The sequence below is a fragment of the Phallusia mammillata genome, chromosome 6, assembly GCF_965637545.1.
Source record: "Phallusia mammillata chromosome 6, kaPhaMamm4.hap1.1, whole genome shotgun sequence".
NCBI lineage: Eukaryota > Metazoa > Chordata > Ascidiacea > Phlebobranchia > Ascidiidae > Phallusia > Phallusia mammillata.
Genome location: NC_137257.1, coordinates 23545489 through 23563008, shown reverse-complemented (window position 1 = coordinate 23563008; position 17520 = coordinate 23545489). Strand labels below are relative to the sequence as shown.

General features: G+C 38.9%; 3 protein-coding genes across 5 annotated transcripts; 2 read left to right on the top strand and 1 right to left on the bottom strand.

The window, feature by feature from the left end:
- Positions 1-1593, top strand: LOC145232039 (uncharacterized). Of its 2 annotated transcripts, XM_080096541.1 has the most exons (3): positions 1-488; positions 742-887; positions 1415-1593. In XM_080096541.1, the coding sequence occupies exons 1-3, from the start codon at positions 475-477 to the stop codon at positions 1546-1548; spliced, it is 294 nt and encodes a 97-aa protein (XP_079952667.1). In that variant the 5' UTR covers positions 1-474; the 3' UTR covers positions 1549-1593. The 2 variants fall into 2 exon arrangements, with proteins under 2 accessions (XP_079952667.1, XP_079952666.1); XM_080096540.1 differs by lacking the exon at positions 1-488 and having other exon boundaries at positions 627-887.
- A 305-nt stretch (positions 1594-1898) lies between these two features.
- Positions 1899-3076, top strand: LOC145232038 (uncharacterized). The gene is made up of 3 exons (XM_080096538.1): positions 1899-1994; positions 2053-2233; positions 2853-3076. The coding sequence occupies exons 1-3, from the start codon at positions 1899-1901 to the stop codon at positions 3032-3034; spliced, it is 459 nt and encodes a 152-aa protein (XP_079952664.1). The 3' UTR covers positions 3035-3076.
- Positions 3077-13744: 10668 nt separating this feature from the next.
- On the bottom strand, positions 13745-17409 carry LOC145233743 (uncharacterized). Of its 2 annotated transcripts, XM_080098515.1 has the most exons (5): positions 15218-17409; positions 15028-15160; positions 14709-14958; positions 14458-14638; positions 13745-14266 (listed from the first exon to the last, which is right to left on the bottom strand). In XM_080098515.1, exons 1-5 carry the CDS (start codon positions 15399-15401, stop codon positions 14079-14081), a joined length of 936 nt encoding a protein of 311 aa, XP_079954641.1. In that variant the 5' UTR covers positions 15402-17409; the 3' UTR covers positions 13745-14078. The 2 variants fall into 2 exon arrangements, with proteins under 2 accessions (XP_079954641.1, XP_079954640.1); XM_080098514.1 differs by having other exon boundaries at positions 15028-17409.
- Between the last annotated feature and the right edge of the window lie 111 nt (positions 17410-17520).

Genomic DNA, 17520 nt, shown 5'->3' with positions numbered 1-17520 from the left:
ACGCATAGGCTACTGTTTGCAAATAATAATCATTATTTGAAGCTTGCTACTGTACTCATTTTGATAGTTTGTAAATCGCCACAAGACGGTTTGGATTGGTGGCTGAAAAACTATTGCTTATCTGAGCAACAGCTCAAGAGAAAAGCTATCACGCGTAGCGAATCGAATTATTTAGATAAAACTCATTTCAACTCTCTTGGGAATTCACGACCTGCGCGCGTCTTTTTTCTTTGTTCAAAATTTTTGAAAACGGCGGGAATTGCCAACGCGGGATCGGAGAGTTTGCTTAACGGTATCGCAGGTTCGCAGCTTTTAATGTGGTCGTATTACTACGGAATACTAAACAAGTTGTAAGTAATCTATGGTATTACAACGAGAATTGTTTGTTCCGTTTGCCTTTTTTTCAAGTTCATCCGGGACTGCGTGCGACCATGTGCTCGCAGACGCCACGCTGTGTCTTGTGGTTGTGAGCTGATGTTGGCATCAAGGTTGGTAGCAAAATGATAATGCTAACGAAAATTGTAAACTGTTTGTAAAGTTTGGATTGGTTTGGTTAGGAAAACAGCAGATTTATGCTGTTGTGTCTATGGTGTTGAGAGAATGTATTGTGATTAATGCATTAAAATTAATCTGTGTTTTTATTAGATTTAAATTGCAGCATTAAATTGTCTTGTCATTTGATATAATGCCTCGTAGTAAAAGTCTAAGAACAGATTACAAACCATATGACCATTTATCAAGAAAACAGAAATGGATCAGGAAAAAAAGGATGAATAAACAAAGACCTGCTGCAGTTGGTGGCATAAATATTTTAAATGCTTCTTCCAGTGACACTGATAATGACACTGCAGACCTGCAGGAAATTGAAGAACAAGAAAGTGATTCAAGTATGTTATCAAGTAAACATGGGGAACAAATAACAATTCCAGACAGTACACTTTCAATGGATGCAAATGATATTATTACCAGCTGGGCATTAACTGAAGTTTATGTACCAAAAATGTCTATAACCAGACTTCTAAAAAGCTTACATAGCATTCATGATGAGCTTCCAAAATCATATAAAGGCCTCTTTCCCAAACCAAACATTTCTTATGAGCCCATGGAGGATGGACTGTATGTACATTTTCCAAATTGGATTAATTCACTTACAAAAATGTTGTCACGTTTTTACAAGGATGTTGAAGGCAATATATCATTTTGTCTTTTAATTAACATTGATGGATTACCCTTATTTAATCATTCCCCTGACTTCAAACTATATCCTATTCTGTTGACAATTTATAAAGCAAAAATGCGGCCAATATGTGCTGGGATTTATTCCATTGAGAAATCAAGCAATAGAGAAATGGCCAATCTGATTTGGTACATCAAAGTTGGATGGTTTCTGACACTAAATGCAAATGGCCTGCAGGTGGCAATATTCAACAGCAAGCAAGGGACAAAGTCGCTCCAGGGGAGAATTGGAAAGCATACAAATGTGAGGTTCTGTGTCAATCCAGTAAGTTCCAAGCACCTATGTTGCAATATAAAGATAAACAAGTGTGAATGACAACAACTAACATTTTTCAGATTCATTTGATCACTGTATTAAAAAGGAGCGGAAGTCCACAAACTTCATCACCTTTTAGGCGACCCCGTGATATTATATCTTCGCCAGGAAAAAAAGCACATAAACGGTACAGGAAATTTGTGTTTATCTGTCTAACATTATCTGTCTAAAGTGTTTTTTTTTTAGAAAACTGCCCCCCTTTTTGCCAGTAGGCACTGAATACACAGAAATCTGGCACTGTGTTAAGGGCTTACAAGCAGATGTGAGAAGGTCTCTTACCCAAATAGCTGGCCTTCGCACAGACCTCTCTTTTACTAGAGATGTTGCAGTGCAAAAAATTGGAGAGATGAACAACTTACAAAGTTCATCTAATTGTCATTCTAGCATGGTTGAACCTGCTGCTAATGATGAAGAACTAAATGAAACCATTGAAAGTATTGAGGTTTGTAGATTTACTTACAACAATTTTCTGCAAAATATTTAAAAACAGTTTTTTTTAGGACCAACAAGCCATAGCATTGAGGGTGGAAAGAAAAGGATTGCGCAGCACAATTCGAGAGTTTCTGCGCCTCTTCATGAAAAAGGAGTTGGTGGTCACTTATTCATGGTCTGGTCTTGGCTACAAACGCCAACACAACAAAAAGGCATTTAAAGACAGCAAGTTGTACAACCTTCTAATCGGTATGTTGCAATGCTTGTTTTCACCATTTGAACATATCTGTTTGGTTTTTAAACCATCTACTTTTGGTGTGGGTCTCCTTCTAGAGAACATTGTTTTAAACTTGCCGGCTTCCAAAATGTAAAAATTTAAACAGCAATATTTGACAAAGTCGCCAAGAACCTGCCTATTTAGATGCTTGGTACAATTCAAAGCATTTAAAAGATAGTTGGGTTTACCCACCCAAATGCATTGAAAATCAAAACGTAAATACACAGTGTGTTTCTCATTGGTTGTTGAAATTTCGGCCGCAAGACCAAAAAATGTTTGAACGCTGACTGTTGTGCCCCACACGCAAAACGATGCGACACAAAGGGATTAATATGCAAGGTTAAGAGGCGCAGCGCTCAGCGGTTGGTATCCTCGCACTGCCACATAAACTGGCGGTGATTCAATCATGCCCGGATCTTTTACTGCCTCAGTGAGCTATATGGCCATGCTGTTTGCATAAACGCCAGCCTTTTATGAATCTATTGAGCAATTTTTGTGTTGCTGGCTCAGCTAAGTAGAGAAAATATGATGAATAAAATAAAGAACACCACGCCAGACTTCAAAATGTGGTAACACTTTGTATATGTGCAGATGTCCTTCAGCTGACGGACTACAAAAATGAAAAGGTCACCACAATCAACGGCGAGATAATTGTGGTTTTATCTCAAACGAACGACTGGGAGGGTGGAAGGCGGGCCGGCCGAATCCAGGCCCATTTGTCATCAAGTGGTTCTTCAACCGAAGCTTGGGCGGATTCGGACACAGAACAATGAATCGTCGTTAAGTTCGTTTTCAATAAAATAAAAATACGATAAGATGCCTACTTTATGTTTTTGGGGATTAGTTCGGAGACGATTCAAACATGTATATTAGGACGATTTATCTATGACTTATCCCAATTTATGTCTGGATTACCAGAGATTCTGACGCGACGTTCAAGCATGATTCATCATAGAAAATCATACTTGAAATTATGCTTGAAAGTGTTACCTTTCGTGTCATAACACAATGATAAATCTCGGAAGTTCGCACCCCATCCAAGTCCGAAACAAACAAGTTCGATGATATTACATGTATGAAACGGGGAAAATTTTCCACCTGGGCTGTCAACAGAAAATGTGGGGATAAGCCAGTACTTTCGTGACGACTAGCATTGTATGAGGCCACGACCGCCGATAGCGCCTCGTCCCACCTCTTGGGATCGCGCTGTACATAGTTGCAAAGCATCGAAATGATCGTACGGTTATTTCTTTCGACGCCGCCGTTCCCAGCTGGGTGGTAAGCTGTCGTGCGGCTTTTAGTACACCCCATCAACCGCACCAGTTCTGCAAACAGTTCGCTTTCAAAGTTCCCGCCACGGTCAGAGTGTATAATCTCCGGGACGCCATGGACCGTAAGCCACCTGTGGAACAAAATACCCGCAGTTTCATGAGCACTCTGGTGTCGCATCGGCCATGCTCGAACATACTTGGTAAACAAGTCACATGAAACTAAAACATACTGATACCCAGACCTGGTCAGAGGCAAAGGTCCCAAAACATTGATCTCAATTCTTTGCATCGGCCGCACTTCTTGTGAAGGTACCAGATGTGCTCGTACGGTCGTGCTGGGTTTCTTGTTCATATTGCACATGTTGCATCTCCGACAGTGTGCCTCGGTGTCCTTCCTCCACTGAAACCAGTAAAAACGTTCAGATATTTTCCCTAAAGTTTTGGCGATGCCCAAATGCCCTCCACCAAGCGCCATGTCATGGCAAGCGGTTAACACGTCTTCCCGCATGGAGATGGGTACGACGAGTTTGGTTACTTCTTCAGAAGCCTGAGTAGCACAGTCATCGTTAATAAAGAGCATATTATCACGACATGTTAACTTGCTAAAAACACTCCAGAAATGCCTGGACTCAGCGGATAGATGCTTAACATTACGAAACGACGGCCTAATACCTCGTTGAACCCAAGATAACACCGGTTTGAGATGTTGATCGGTGTGTTGGGCTTCTACAATCGTCGACAAGTTATACCCAGATACATCTCTTAAATCGACTGAAAATACCTCGGTCTGTTCTCCACCATCCACGATGACATACGGAAACCCATCATCTTCAGGAACACGGCTCAATGCGTCGGCGTTCGAATGTTTGGCTCCCGGTCGGTGGGACATCTCGAAGTGGTAGGCGGCCAAGTGTTCTACCCAACGTGCGCACTGACCATACAATTCGCGAGATCGCCAAAGCCATCGTAACGACGAGTGATCTGTTCGAAGAAGAAAGTTTTTGCCCAACAAGTAACAACGAAAAAGTTTGGTCGCAAAAATAACTGCTAACAGCTCTTTACGGGTAGTGGAGTAATGCCTTTCCGCTTTACTCAAAGTTCGACTTCCGTATGCTACCACGTGCTCCTTCCCATCGATCACCTGTCCAAGAACACAACCAACAGCATTATCGGAGACATCGGTATCTAACACAAACCGCTTGGTAAAATCTGGATAACGCAGCACAGGAGCTGTGGTAAGCGCTAGTTTTAATGATGAAAACGCTTGTTGACATTGATCAGTCCATATAAAACGGCAGCCTTTTTCAGTTAATTTGTGTAAGGGAGCAGCAATAGATGCATAGCCTTTTACAAATTTGCGATAGTAAGATGTTAAGCCTACAAATTGACGCACATGCTTCACACTCCTCGGGATCGGCCATTCTTTGACAGCCCGAACCTTATCGGGATCACATAAAATACCTTGCTTTGAGACAATGTGACCGAGGAATCGCACTTCATCTTTAAAGAGGTCGCATTTCGAAGGCTTGAGGGTTAACCCAGCTTTGATCAACCTTAGTAGAACACCCTCGAGACGACGCATATGTTCATCGAAGCTCCTGGCGTAAATAATGATGTCATCCAGATATGCCAGCGCACCCTGCCATTCAATGCCCTGCAGTACAATTCGCATTAACCTCTGAAAACTAGCCGCAGAGTTACATAAGCCCATCGGCATGACGTTGAACTCAAAAAGGCCCATGTGGCTAGCGAATGCGGTCTTTTCTCGTGAACGTTCGTCCATTGGTATTTGCCAATAGCCGGATTTTAGGTCTAGCGTCGAAAAATACGCGGAACCGGACATTTCGTCTAGGCTGTCATCGACACGCGGTATCGGATAGCTATTTTTCTTAGTAACTTCATTCACCTGACGATAATCAACACAAAAGCGTAGCTCACCACTCTTCTTTTTCACCAAAACAATGGAACTGGACCATGGAGATGTCGAAGGGCGAATCAGTCCTTGTTCTCGCATTTCCCCAATTATGTTCTCCACTTGTTGCTTATGGGTTTGGGCCATTCGTCGTGGTGGTTGACGAACAGGTGGGGCATCGCCGGTGTCGATAACGTGGCGCGAAATACCGGTTCGTCCAAGGTCTGAACTAGTTGTCGAAAATGCATTCTGGTGACGGCGTAGAAGATTCAAAACTTCATTTAATTGACTGGAATTGATCCCCGAGCCAATGGTAACTCCGTCTCGGACAGCCTTCCAGTGTTCTCCGTCGTTCGGTACCCTTTCATCTTGACCCTTCTGCGAAACAACGCACACATCGGTCAACGTTTGTGAACGCCACGCATTTCTGCATACACATTTATCATGGGAACTTTGACCGATTATAACGCAACATTCATCTATTAGACTATCAATGTGACCATAAGCATGCACCGGTGTAACTGTAGCTATGCGGGTCCCGTCAAGCACATCGATCGTCTCATCGCTAAAGTTAGCCAGACGAACTTTAACTTTATTACCTTTAACTACACCCAAACAGTTAGCGCTTCGTAGACCCGTCCGTTGACAAAACTCCTCGTTACGGCTAACTAACACGGAAAAGGTAGGAATAGTCTTACTGTCAGCGTGAGGTAGGTATCGTCCGTACACCTCCATCTCTGTAGAAGGTGGAATGCTGATGGTGTCCAGGAGGCATACCTCTCTGGCTGTTTGCACAATTGGAGAGGTCAACAAAGGAACTTGTGCGGTACCCGCAGTTAGTAGATTGTATTCGTAACATATACTGCAGCCTTTCGATTGCAAAAAGTCCAGACCTAGGATACAATCATAAGGTAAGCTTGTGGCCACGTACACAACAGAGTTTACATCTAAATCTCCTAGTTTAATGGAGATAGTGGCTTTACCCAAAACGTTTATGGACTTGCCCGTGACTCCCGAGAGGTATTCGTCATTCCCGAGAGGAACCAATTTGCTGTCGACCATCTTCTGCTTAATAACATCCCACACGCGTTGGTTCAAAATGGTAACGGAGGCACCAGTGTCAACCAATGCACAAGTGACAACACCTCCTGTCATCATATTAACAAACCGGGGTAATGTCTTTTTAACAATATGCTTACGGTCAGAACCGGCCGATGTAGGTTTGGAAGGTCCTAAGGGTTTGCTTGGTGCTCTCGGTCTCGGTCTGTGGACACTTGGTTTAGAAAACGTAGAATTTTGGTACATTCTATCACGTCTTACACCACTGTATTGCTCACCATAACTGCAGAACCGACGTAAATGACCAACCTCACCACAGCCATAGCATCGGAGTTGTTCTTTAAAGACGCCTCTCCCCGGGCGATATCGGCCAGCTGGAAATTGATTGGGTTCTGAACGCACCTCATCACGAATTTGCTTCAGGTCAGCTTGGAGCGCCGAAACTGCGTCAGCCAGCGCTTTAGAATCGTCTTGCCATTGTTTCCTGAGGTCCTCAATCAGCTGAAGTTGTGGGTCGTTTTTCAACGTTTTTTCCACCGGCATTACTGGTAATGGATCCTGGCTCGTAGTTCCAATAACACATTCGGCCACAGACCAAAAGTCACGTTTGTATCCTAGCTGTTTAGGAATGTTAATAGCCGCTGACTGATCAGCTAAACCAAGCAATAGTAAGGAATACAACACTTCGTTTCGGACTGACTCGTCCTTAGGGTATGCTTTGTCTGCCATTGCCTTCAAAGCATAGACAAATTCCTTGTTAGATTCCTGGGGCAATTGCCGCCGGCGAAACAAATTAGCGCACGTCTGATGCAAAATCACGTCGCTCTTGTTTAACTTTCGTACACGTTCAATGATCTGTTTCGTAAGTTCAAACACGCAGCTGTCCTTTCCTTGCACTGACCAACGCAGGTCGTCATCAATGGTTGTTAAAAACATGTGGCGCTTTACTTCCTCCGATGCCTTTACACTGTTGCAGTACGAGTCAAACTGCGTTATAAAACCTTCTACATCCATTCCAGGCGTATACCGCGGAGGAGTTATAAAAACGTTAAAAGCCATATTAAAAAGTAAAACTGTGAAACACTAAAACCATACAAAATCGAGTTCTCACCACGGAGTGACCACCTACAAGCGGTAGCAGGGTCCTGGCGTGCTCGCCAAATGTAACCGAAATTAGTTAGGTGATCCCGAATTTGGCCTAAGATTTTGGGAAAGGCGAGAAAGTTATCTTTTACTAAATAAAACTAGCTTACCCAACCCTGACCACACATATAGCGGGATCACCGCCCCTAACTTGGTAAAAACCAGGTCACCCTGCACTAACGGCTTACCGCTAAAACCAAAGTTGAGATGGTCACACCGAACAGGGCCTCAACTAAAACAAGTTTAATAAAATATATAAAAGGCGATAACACTAAATAACGAGCGCCTCTCAACGTTTCAACACAATACGATACGATACAATAAAAAATCCAGCGCTACCGCGTTTTGCCACTGCACTTACACGTCACAACACTGCGTACCACACGAGGCCCAAGCGAGAACTGCCTCAAATCGCAAACGAAACATGGCAGGTGCAAAACCACGTGATCTTAACGTCCAATTACAACGTACAAGCGCGACACGTCGACGTCCAAATCATTGGTGCGAGACAACAGTTGATTAGGTAGGCGAATGTAGCGCTACATAAAAACGTGTGAATACGAAAGGTGAATTACAAATAAAAACAAATATGGAGGTAAATATAGACAAAACTGTGCGTAAAATAAATATTATAAAGTGAAAACAAGTTAAATATAAACGAAGAGTGTGGAAAATCATTAGAAATAACAGTGAAAATAGAACAGAACAAAAGTGAAAATGAAGTGAAATATAAAACAACAAATCTAAGAAACATTAACTTAAACAGGTGCATAAATAAGATTAGTACATTGAAAACAAATAACAAGAAACTAAGTGAGCAACAGTGATGTCGTGTAAGAAAACAAAGAAAATGACAATGTGCGTACACGCTCATTACATATGGACTGATCAAAATGGATGTTTCCAATATTTTCACGATGTAAGTTTTTACAGTCTAAAAGATTCTGTGACGCATAAGCCTAATTACGCGAAAAACGTTAAAACTCGGCAAACCAAAGCCTCGGTACATTAAAACATTAAAATACTTTCGGTACATCACTTATAACCAGTAAAATATTGGGTTTATCAACAGGCATGTCGTGGTGAACAGCGGAAATTCGGGTACCTATCCTTCAGGATGGACCAAAAGTTACAGACGGTGAAAGATTTGCGCCAATCTTGCCTGAAAAAACATTTTGGAGATAGGAGTTAAAATGACCCTTCCTGGCGGGTCAGACTTTCTGGTTTGCTACGGAGCTAATAAAGGTTGTAAAAATACATACGAGAATTGAACTTCATTTTCATACCTTAGAAAACCAGTGGTTTTAGGTTTCGTAAGCTACCGAGACAAGACGAATGGTTCCCGTTACATTTAGGCCTTGGTAAAAGTGTTGGACAGTTATTATAGAGGTAAGAACGCTACCACAGTTTTGTGTCAGTAAATGTGCTCAAATGTAAGTTGAGTTTGATGTATAAGAATCTGTAATCTAACAATGTTCATAATTTTATCACCATTTACAAAAAATACAGCTGTTTGCGCACAATCCTCTGGTTTATTCTTAAAGCATTTTTGCGTCAGCAAGGAAATAGAAAAAAACCTTTGTTTGAGACAAGCTTTCCTTTTTTCTGACATGCATGTGTAGCTTTGACGCTACTATAAATTCAGCTTGGGCCACAGTCACATAAAAAGAATGTAAAAATGGCAAGACGTATCACTACATGGGTAACAACAGGATTTTTATCAGTTGACATTGGTCTTCACATTAATAATGATGGTGGTGTCGCTATGTTCGCGAAGGACAAGTTGGCAAAAAAGGTGACGACTTATTTCGCCTGCTTACATGGGCTTCCAGAGAAGTTGCACAAAGCGATTTATCCGAGCACAAGCAGATGCCAGCTTTCAATTCCACCTTGACCAAGCTGTTCTATCTTTCCCGCAACAAAATCCCACAGAATCGAGTAGGCATTGAGCATAAAGCAGGAAAACGCAGGCCGACACTATTGACTAAAGCCCCGCAACGCACACTAAAAAAGCGCAAAAGAAACTGAAACAGTAGCATTTTATTTACTGTAAACAGTGACAGACATAAGTAAATAATACGTCGTGTTTTTTGAACTGTACGCACTTTTTTTCGGATTATTATAACTTGCAATCGGCGTAAACTATGTTCAAATGCTATTCAGTTCCTGTTTGGCTTGTAAATAACATTTCGTGTCGGAATCGTAGGTTGTTTTTGTAGTGCAAGTATAGTATTTTGGCTTTTGTAATAAATATGCAGGTTTAGCAAGTAAATGTACATCTGTGTCGTATACTCAAAACCATTTACAGAAAAATGCAATTTAAAAAGCTGATTTTTATGTTTTGTTTTAGCATATGTCATTTGTTTAAGTTTTTAATTGAATTGGTAATCAGTTTGAAATTAAAAAATGCCCTGTTAGGAAATCAGGTAATCGACATAAAAAAAACTTTGATGTCCTGATTATATCTTACAAAAAGTAATTTTAGGTTAATTTCGGTTGCTAAGTGATGGTATACTTCGTATCTGTAGATTTATATGTGCAGTAATCGGCATAGAAAACAATAAAGTAACCAACAATACCAACATTAAATCATAAACTGATGTCTGTAGTAACAACAACGAAAACAAAAGAAAATCCATCAAACTAGTTAATTTCATGTCAGGCATGCCACAAGATGCCACAACTGCGAAACATGCCACAAATATGCTTTTCCGAGCTTTAGCATTTATTACTACGACAAAGAAAGACGGCCTTCTTCAGACTGTCCAGGGGATGTGCAAAACAAACGGAATGTGCTCCACTTTAAAACTCTTAATTTTGGTTTGTGTCCAACAGCTTGCAACTTTTTTAGGAGCTAGAGAAACTGATGGAAATAATAGTAATAAACGTATCAAATCAATCCGTGTAGACTCTGAACGACCGACCTGCAAGTCTGGGCCTCACACAGGCGTTTGTCACGTTGAAACACGCCCCGCCATTTCCCACACAAATTACAGCGACAATAGCCGCAACAACCACAACGTCGTACACAATAAGAAACGGACAGAAACCGGAACGAGAATGAAACGGTTTTCTCAACAAGAAAACGAAACTCATTGACATATGTCAACGCACAAAAAATGCTGAAAATGACCCACTCACCAACTATTTTGCGACGCAGGTCAGCAGGTACAGTACACGTATCAAAAGTTGCAAGACGATGAAGCAAACACTATAAGAAAATACAGCATGCCATAAGCTACACGTGAAAACCATGAATTAATTTCGGTCACAAGTCAAATGAAACACTCACCGACAATCACGAGAAACAGATGCAAATTTCGAAATAGTAGCTACGTAATTGGTTTGTATAGTTGCGATAAAATTTGTGCAAATTTCGAATTAGTAGCTACGTAACCGGCTTGCTTTAAACTTGCTAGCTCAAAGCTCGTCAAATGGTGTAATAACATTATTCAACTGGATTGTAAAATCGTGTTTGAACTTTGAAATATTTCCTGTTTCAGTTAATTAGGATGTAGATGCGACTTTGTGGCCTGGTGGTTGCGAAATTTAACTTTGCTTTGTACTGTGTTCTGATTTGATATCGTTTATGATAGATTTTTGTGTAAGAGCCAATCACAGGAGCACAGGTGTGCAATATTGCGCCATGTACCCAGAATTTATAAAGTGCACCGTTGACGTAATTACTTAGTTGTTTTCTAACCCGACAATGGTTAACTCCTAATGGCTTACTAGTTTGCCAGGAGATTTTTGAATTTATAAGCAACTGCTATTATACTTTCTAACAAGTTGTTTTCTTTCTCAAACACGCCATTTGAGTAAGCATTCTGATTAAGATAATAAACAAGCTGTGGTGCAAAACCCTTGTTTATCGAGACTCATGACATTGATTTATCAGGAAGAGCTTGACAGTGATGAAGAAAGCACAGGGAGTCTCTATATACCGCACATAATACCACTTGACGTACTACCCCGTCGTCCACTGGTTTTCTACAGAAACGTGTACAGAGACTGGTGCGCTAGATTCTTTGGCCTTGTAGACTATTTCGAGCTCCCGCCAAGAGAAGAATTTGTAGAAGGTGTTTTGACGAGAGACATTGCAGTGCAATTAAGTTCATTCAGCAGACACCGAAGCTACATTACCACAACGTATAGCTTTAATGAACTTACCATACGAGATCCAGACGAAGCTGATCGTTACCACGAACTATACGCAAGTTTACTAACATAAACACAGTGTTGCTAAGCAGACTACGAAGGCCATTCACTACACCTTTGTCCCCACAGTTCACTTCAAGATTAATTAGTTAGTCGTCGCAAACATTTGATTTAGCCTTATTATTCTCTAAAAATGCAATACAAACACATTTACTCAATGCAGTAATAAAGTCACCACACTTGACCACCTTGTACTATAAAATGAACCGATTATTTCAACATGCAAACAATATCCTTCTAATTTTACTGTTACGTACATGGCGATTGTAACTTCATAGCAGGCGAATAATGAAGCAAGTTAATCATGCAAACTGACCGTAGAGATGTAATCCTCCGTTTGCAGGAGTAGGAACTAAACGAAGTGTTAGACGCAGAAAAGCTGTAAGTAACAGGGTGACAAAAACTTTATTGTCAAAAAACTGCTGTGAAAAAGTGGATTACTTTAAAAACGAAAAAAAGTTACACGGAGGCAATATGGACAAGTCTAGATGAAACCATTATTTAAGAACGGTTGGAAAGTATTGACATCAAACACAATCAAGAGGACCAATAAAGTTACAGAAGGTACTTAAGGTATTTTACTACAGTGAACTTACTTTATAGCTGTTGTATTAACACGTTTATAGTTTGTTACACAATATAAAAGGTACTTTTTTGCTTTTTTGAGTTTCATACCGGAACGGAACGGAACGTTATACCGGAACGAAATAAATAATTTTTGGTTTAAATCCCGGAACGAAATACCGAAATAAAAAATACTCAATATACCGGAACGGAACGAAATACCGTTATTTTTTATTCCGGTATTTCGTTCTGGACATTTATCATGAAACAATTGCTAAAAATTTCGCGCCGTTGAACTATAATAAAAATTGAAGCTCCACAATTTACATCCGTTTGACCATCATTGACAAATGTTATGTGACGTAACAACTACCGACAATAATTGTTGGGTGTTGAAACTTTCTTTATTTTTTTGCTAAATAGCTGTAAAGACCACAAAGAAATGTTGTTTTGTTAAGACCGAAATACCGAAAAATACCGTTATAAATTTATTTCGGTCAGACCGAAACGAAATGAATTTATCGGTCCAGAACGAAATAAATAATTTGCTCAGGAGGAATAGCGTTATTTGGTTTCGGTCCGTTTCGGTATGAAATACTGCTTTTTGGACCTCTTTATGATAGTTGTGTTAAATTCTTAATACATAGGCCTATGTATGAAAGTGTCGTATTGCATGCTGTTCGACCTAGTATGTGCATCCGTGATGAGAAATAGGTTATACGACAAGTCGATTGGGTGGTTTTTGAACTTATTCGTACAATGTATAGGGTATTGAGAAAAGTGATTATCGAGTCAATTGCTTTATTATTTTGAAAAAGTTTAAAGTATAGTGGACATGTTTTGACGTAGACAAGCAACTAACCGTAATTTTTTACGGGGTACAAGTGGTTGCATGCAACATATCAGTGGTTTTTAACGCGTGCTGACTTAAAATATGTTTCTTAAAAACAGAATTTCGAAAAGGGATGTAAAACGATTGATTGCTACAAAAAAATGATAAAATCTGGAATGTCATTTTTTGCAGTGAATATTTCATAAATTATAAGCAACTATTTCCATCAGTAAATATAATTAACGTCCTCCCAGTCAAAAAATTTTCGTCGGCCCTTGTCAGAATTACCCTCATAATTTGAGAGGCCCATTAACACATTTCGTTTATGTGCCAGTGATATATCCTCCAATCGGGACCGGAAAGGTAACATTGGGCCCATGTTAGATGATTATCAATGAGCCACACATAGCGCCCCACACTTGGGCCCCTATTGGTTGCTGGGTAAACGTACGTCCCTTGCCTCTAACACTTACACAAAACAAGATAAATTGCATCAAATCGTTTAATAACGAAACCACACTTTGAAGATTTACATAAAAAAGGGTCTGTTCACATAAAAATGTTTGGGGAAAAGGGTGAATCAAACATAAGTCACAAAACTGCTAAAAATGCTACACACTAAATGAAAGGAATGGGTCAGGTAAGAAATTTAACGTTTTAGGGTCCTGTGGGTTACTTGCTCAAAATTTGAAAGAATTAAATTGATATAACTATTTATTACATACAAGAAGAAAACATTGAATCACCCATTCTTGATGGACTGTGAGAAAAACGAACTGGGTTACATAGAAAAACTACTGACAAAAACAATCAGTCAGTTAATCTTCTTCACAAGGCTCTGTATCCTCGTCAGTGTCACTGTCATTTTCTTTCAGTGGAGTGGTGATGTTATTTCTTCTTTCCTCCCTACCACCATCCCAATCTACTGCTTCAGCAAGGGTCACTTTGATGGCTTTTTCAACAATATCAATGGTGGCATGTTTGTAGCAGGTGAATTGCAGCACATCTGCAAAAACAACACCTTATGCTATCATCAAACAAAACATATCAAAGAAAATTATATTAAAGTCCATAAGCTTGATATGCTCTTTGTTTATATATTCCTATGTATCAGCCATCACTGTTATCTATCACGCTTTATAAAAAAAAATCTTTGACATATCCAAGTCAAGAATACAACAAAAAAGGCATACTTACGAAGTAATAGTTCTTTAAGTTTATGTCCTTTGAAAACTTGCTTTGTATGTTGTCTTTTGGGACCAAGACCCGTCCATGAAAATTTCATGGCCAACTCACGAGTCATAAATAACCTAACAAAGCTCCTCACAGTGGACCTTAAGTCCTCTCTTTCAATTCTTTTAGCAATTTGCGCACAATCCTGCAAAACAAGAAACAATGTCACAACAAACCCTTCACTGACAAAAAAATTAATTCTATGAGGTACATACCTTGACATTTTCTAATAAAGTGTTCAGTTCATTATCATTTTTGGCTGGGCTAAAGGTCTGAAAACATACTTCTTCCTGTTTGCTTGTAAATGCATCAAATTTTTTTTCAACTCGATTTGCTGCACGCAATATTTGCACCAATTGTGCTTTTATTTGCACCATTTCGTAGATAATGTTGTCAGATTGGTCCTCTGTTCTGATTTTTTTCTTTTTGGGTGGAATTACTATTTGAGCTGGTTTCAAAAATGTTCTGAAACAAAAATACCTTATTACAAATACAAAAACACAGCCAGCTGTAAAGATTTGCACTAAAGCTTACAGTTTGGAAGTTGAAGCACAGGTGTGCAAAAGAGGTGGTACTATATTTTCTTCTTCTATCAATTGGCTTTCATCCGAGGAAGAAGGTACATAACTTATAGAATAAGCTGTTTTCAAGCAGCGGTCATATGAATCTGCAAATTGTAACAGAGTAATTTTCATGTATTTTATTTGACAATAAAAACACATACTTGATTCACATAAGATTTGACAATTGTAAGATTTCCAATCTCCGGGCAAACAACAGTTTCTCGCCATTTGTTGAACATCCCCCTCATCAGGCCATTTGCACTTGGTTTTATCTAACATCCATTCTCTACAGACAACATCTGTGGAACCACATCCCACGAACTTAACACATACATACTTTTTCATGATTTTGTTTGCAACAATACTGTCATGCTAAATCCTGTAAAAAGTAAATCACATGCACAAAAAGGCAGTTTAAAAAAGTTGCACCAACAAACCTACGAAAACATTACAATATAATTGTATATGAGCAACGGAACATGACACATATGTTAATCTATGGCTCTATGCAATGGACAATTTTTATGGCAACAAACAATTTTTTGTAAGGAAGAACAACACATATGCTACGATTAATAGCAAACACTTCAAAATTGTCACTTAAATTGTCAATTGCAAAAATTCCTACATCACATGAATGTACAGGTTTGGGTAAAAATGGTTTTACATTTATGTACTTTTTAATGATTATGTACTTACTGCCATCATGCAAGATTATTTTGAAAACTTTTGCAACTGTTATCATAAGCTGCGTTTGTATTCTGACTGTATTATATATAATACAGTCAGAATACATTTGCAGCTTATGATAGTGTACAGCACCTTCGGTTTTGTCTTTATTTGAACAAACTTCTTCAAAACCACTAACACTGATACTTTCAGTCTCACTCTCATTTTCAGTTGTATCTAAATCTGATGACACACTTGAAGTAATTTCATCACGAGACATAGGTGATTGATAGTCACTGTGAAGAGGTTGTGAATTGCTTTCTTTTTCTTCAGCGTTAACTACTCCACCATTTTCAAAACTTTTCAGTAACAGACGCCTTAACGCCGTTTTGTCACGAACCCACCTCTGTTTTCTTGACAACGACGTATATGGCTTGTAGAAAGTTCTCTTAATCTCATGACGTCTCATATCTCCCACTTAGGTCGTTCGTAATTCAAAATTTAACAGCGTTTTTTTTAATTATCTTTTCTAAGAAAAACAACAACATTAATGTAACTCTATTTTAATTCCCTATCTGATTACAAAGTGTAACGTTCAACTTACGAAGTGTAACGTTTAACACATTTTGACGATTAGAACCGATAATTATACAAACCAACACAGCAACATTTTCACCACGAAAAACGAGCGACAACCAACGTGCGAAATCTCGAATCCAAAAAATAAACACAGAAATCATAATTGTTACACGAAGTTGTACTTGTCAGCAAAACACATGTACCAAGTACTACCTACTACTACGTTACAACTTGTGTTAAATGATTACGACACACAGAGTTTGACATCATCCAATAAAAAAATAATTTTTGTACCCTTTGGGACTTAACAGATGAATCCAAATTAAGCAATTGCCCGCCAAACGTAACAAACATAAAAAAGGTTGGGTAAAAATTAATCTCGTAGCAGACTTAATCTACACATTTCTACATTTCCTCACACCTGTTGCAAAATATATTATTGTCATAAAAAGTAAACCAATTTTCGAATAGTTTTTAAAATAGTGAGCGATTAGTTTGGGAACGGTGTCCTATCCATTTTCCTTATTGGTAACAAATTTTGATTTCAAATTCGTTATATTTAACGAATTTTTGAATCGAAAATTGAAAATTTGTTTTAAAATCAATTTTGTATGTTTGAAATCTGTGTTGACGAAGCAAATTACCATAGTATGGTGAACCGCGTCGCCATAAACAGAAATGTTTCAAACTAAGAATTAAATCTCGTATGTCGAAGTTAAAGTCGTTTCTACGTTCATGCCAAAAAATTTAAACAATATGAAACAAATGTGGTCTTTTTTTGTAAATTGATTTTTTAAATGTCTCCCATTCATGCAATTAAAAGTGGCAAATATGCACCAACATTTATTGAGGTACATTGTCTGTTATATTGACAGACATATGGATGTTTAAATGCCTAAAATAAGTATAACTTGCTGAATTGATTATCTTAGAAACATCGTTGGCTGATGTTTGGTTTATTCAAGAAATATCCTACAATATTTTGTGTAAGCCAACATCAACTTGTTTCAAATTTAAAGAAACAAAAAGAAAATGTAATCTGACGGTCTTCGAAGCAATTCACTACAAAGAAAATTGTAATATTTTGTCAATCGTTTCATCTAACGTATGCCTTACATAAACAAATTTAAAAATACCTAGTGAGGCCCCATGATATATCGGAAATAATTTCTGACTGGGCTGTGGGTCGAATAAAAAGTGATTACAATTGAAAGTT

Bases quoted from the DNA above. Each gene is read 5' to 3' on its own strand.
- LOC145232039 (XM_080096540.1), top strand. From the start codon at position 686: ATGCCTCGTAGTAAAAGTCTAAGAACAGATTACAAACCATATGACCAT. The intron at 888-1,414 runs GTATGTTATCAA...AATGGCCTGCAG, and splicing joins AGAACAAGAAAGTGATTCAA to GTGGCAATATTCAACAGCAA.
- LOC145232038 (XM_080096538.1), top strand. From the start codon at position 1,899: ATGAACAACTTACAAAGTTCATCTAATTGTCATTCTAGCATGGTTGAA. The intron at 1,995-2,052 runs GTTTGTAGATTT...AGTTTTTTTTAG, and splicing joins AAACCATTGAAAGTATTGAG to GACCAACAAGCCATAGCATT. The intron at 2,234-2,852 runs GTATGTTGCAAT...GTATATGTGCAG, and splicing joins GTTGTACAACCTTCTAATCG to ATGTCCTTCAGCTGACGGAC.
- LOC145233743 (XM_080098514.1), bottom strand. From the start codon at position 15,401: ATGAAAAAGTATGTATGTGTTAAGTTCGTGGGATGTGGTTCCACAGAT. The intron at 14,959-15,027 runs GTAAGCTTTAGT...TTTTTGTTTCAG, and splicing joins TGTGCTTCAACTTCCAAACT to AACATTTTTGAAACCAGCTC. The intron at 14,267-14,457 runs GTAAGTATGCCT...TTGTTTTTGCAG, and splicing joins ACTTAAAGAACTATTACTTC to ATGTGCTGCAATTCACCTGC.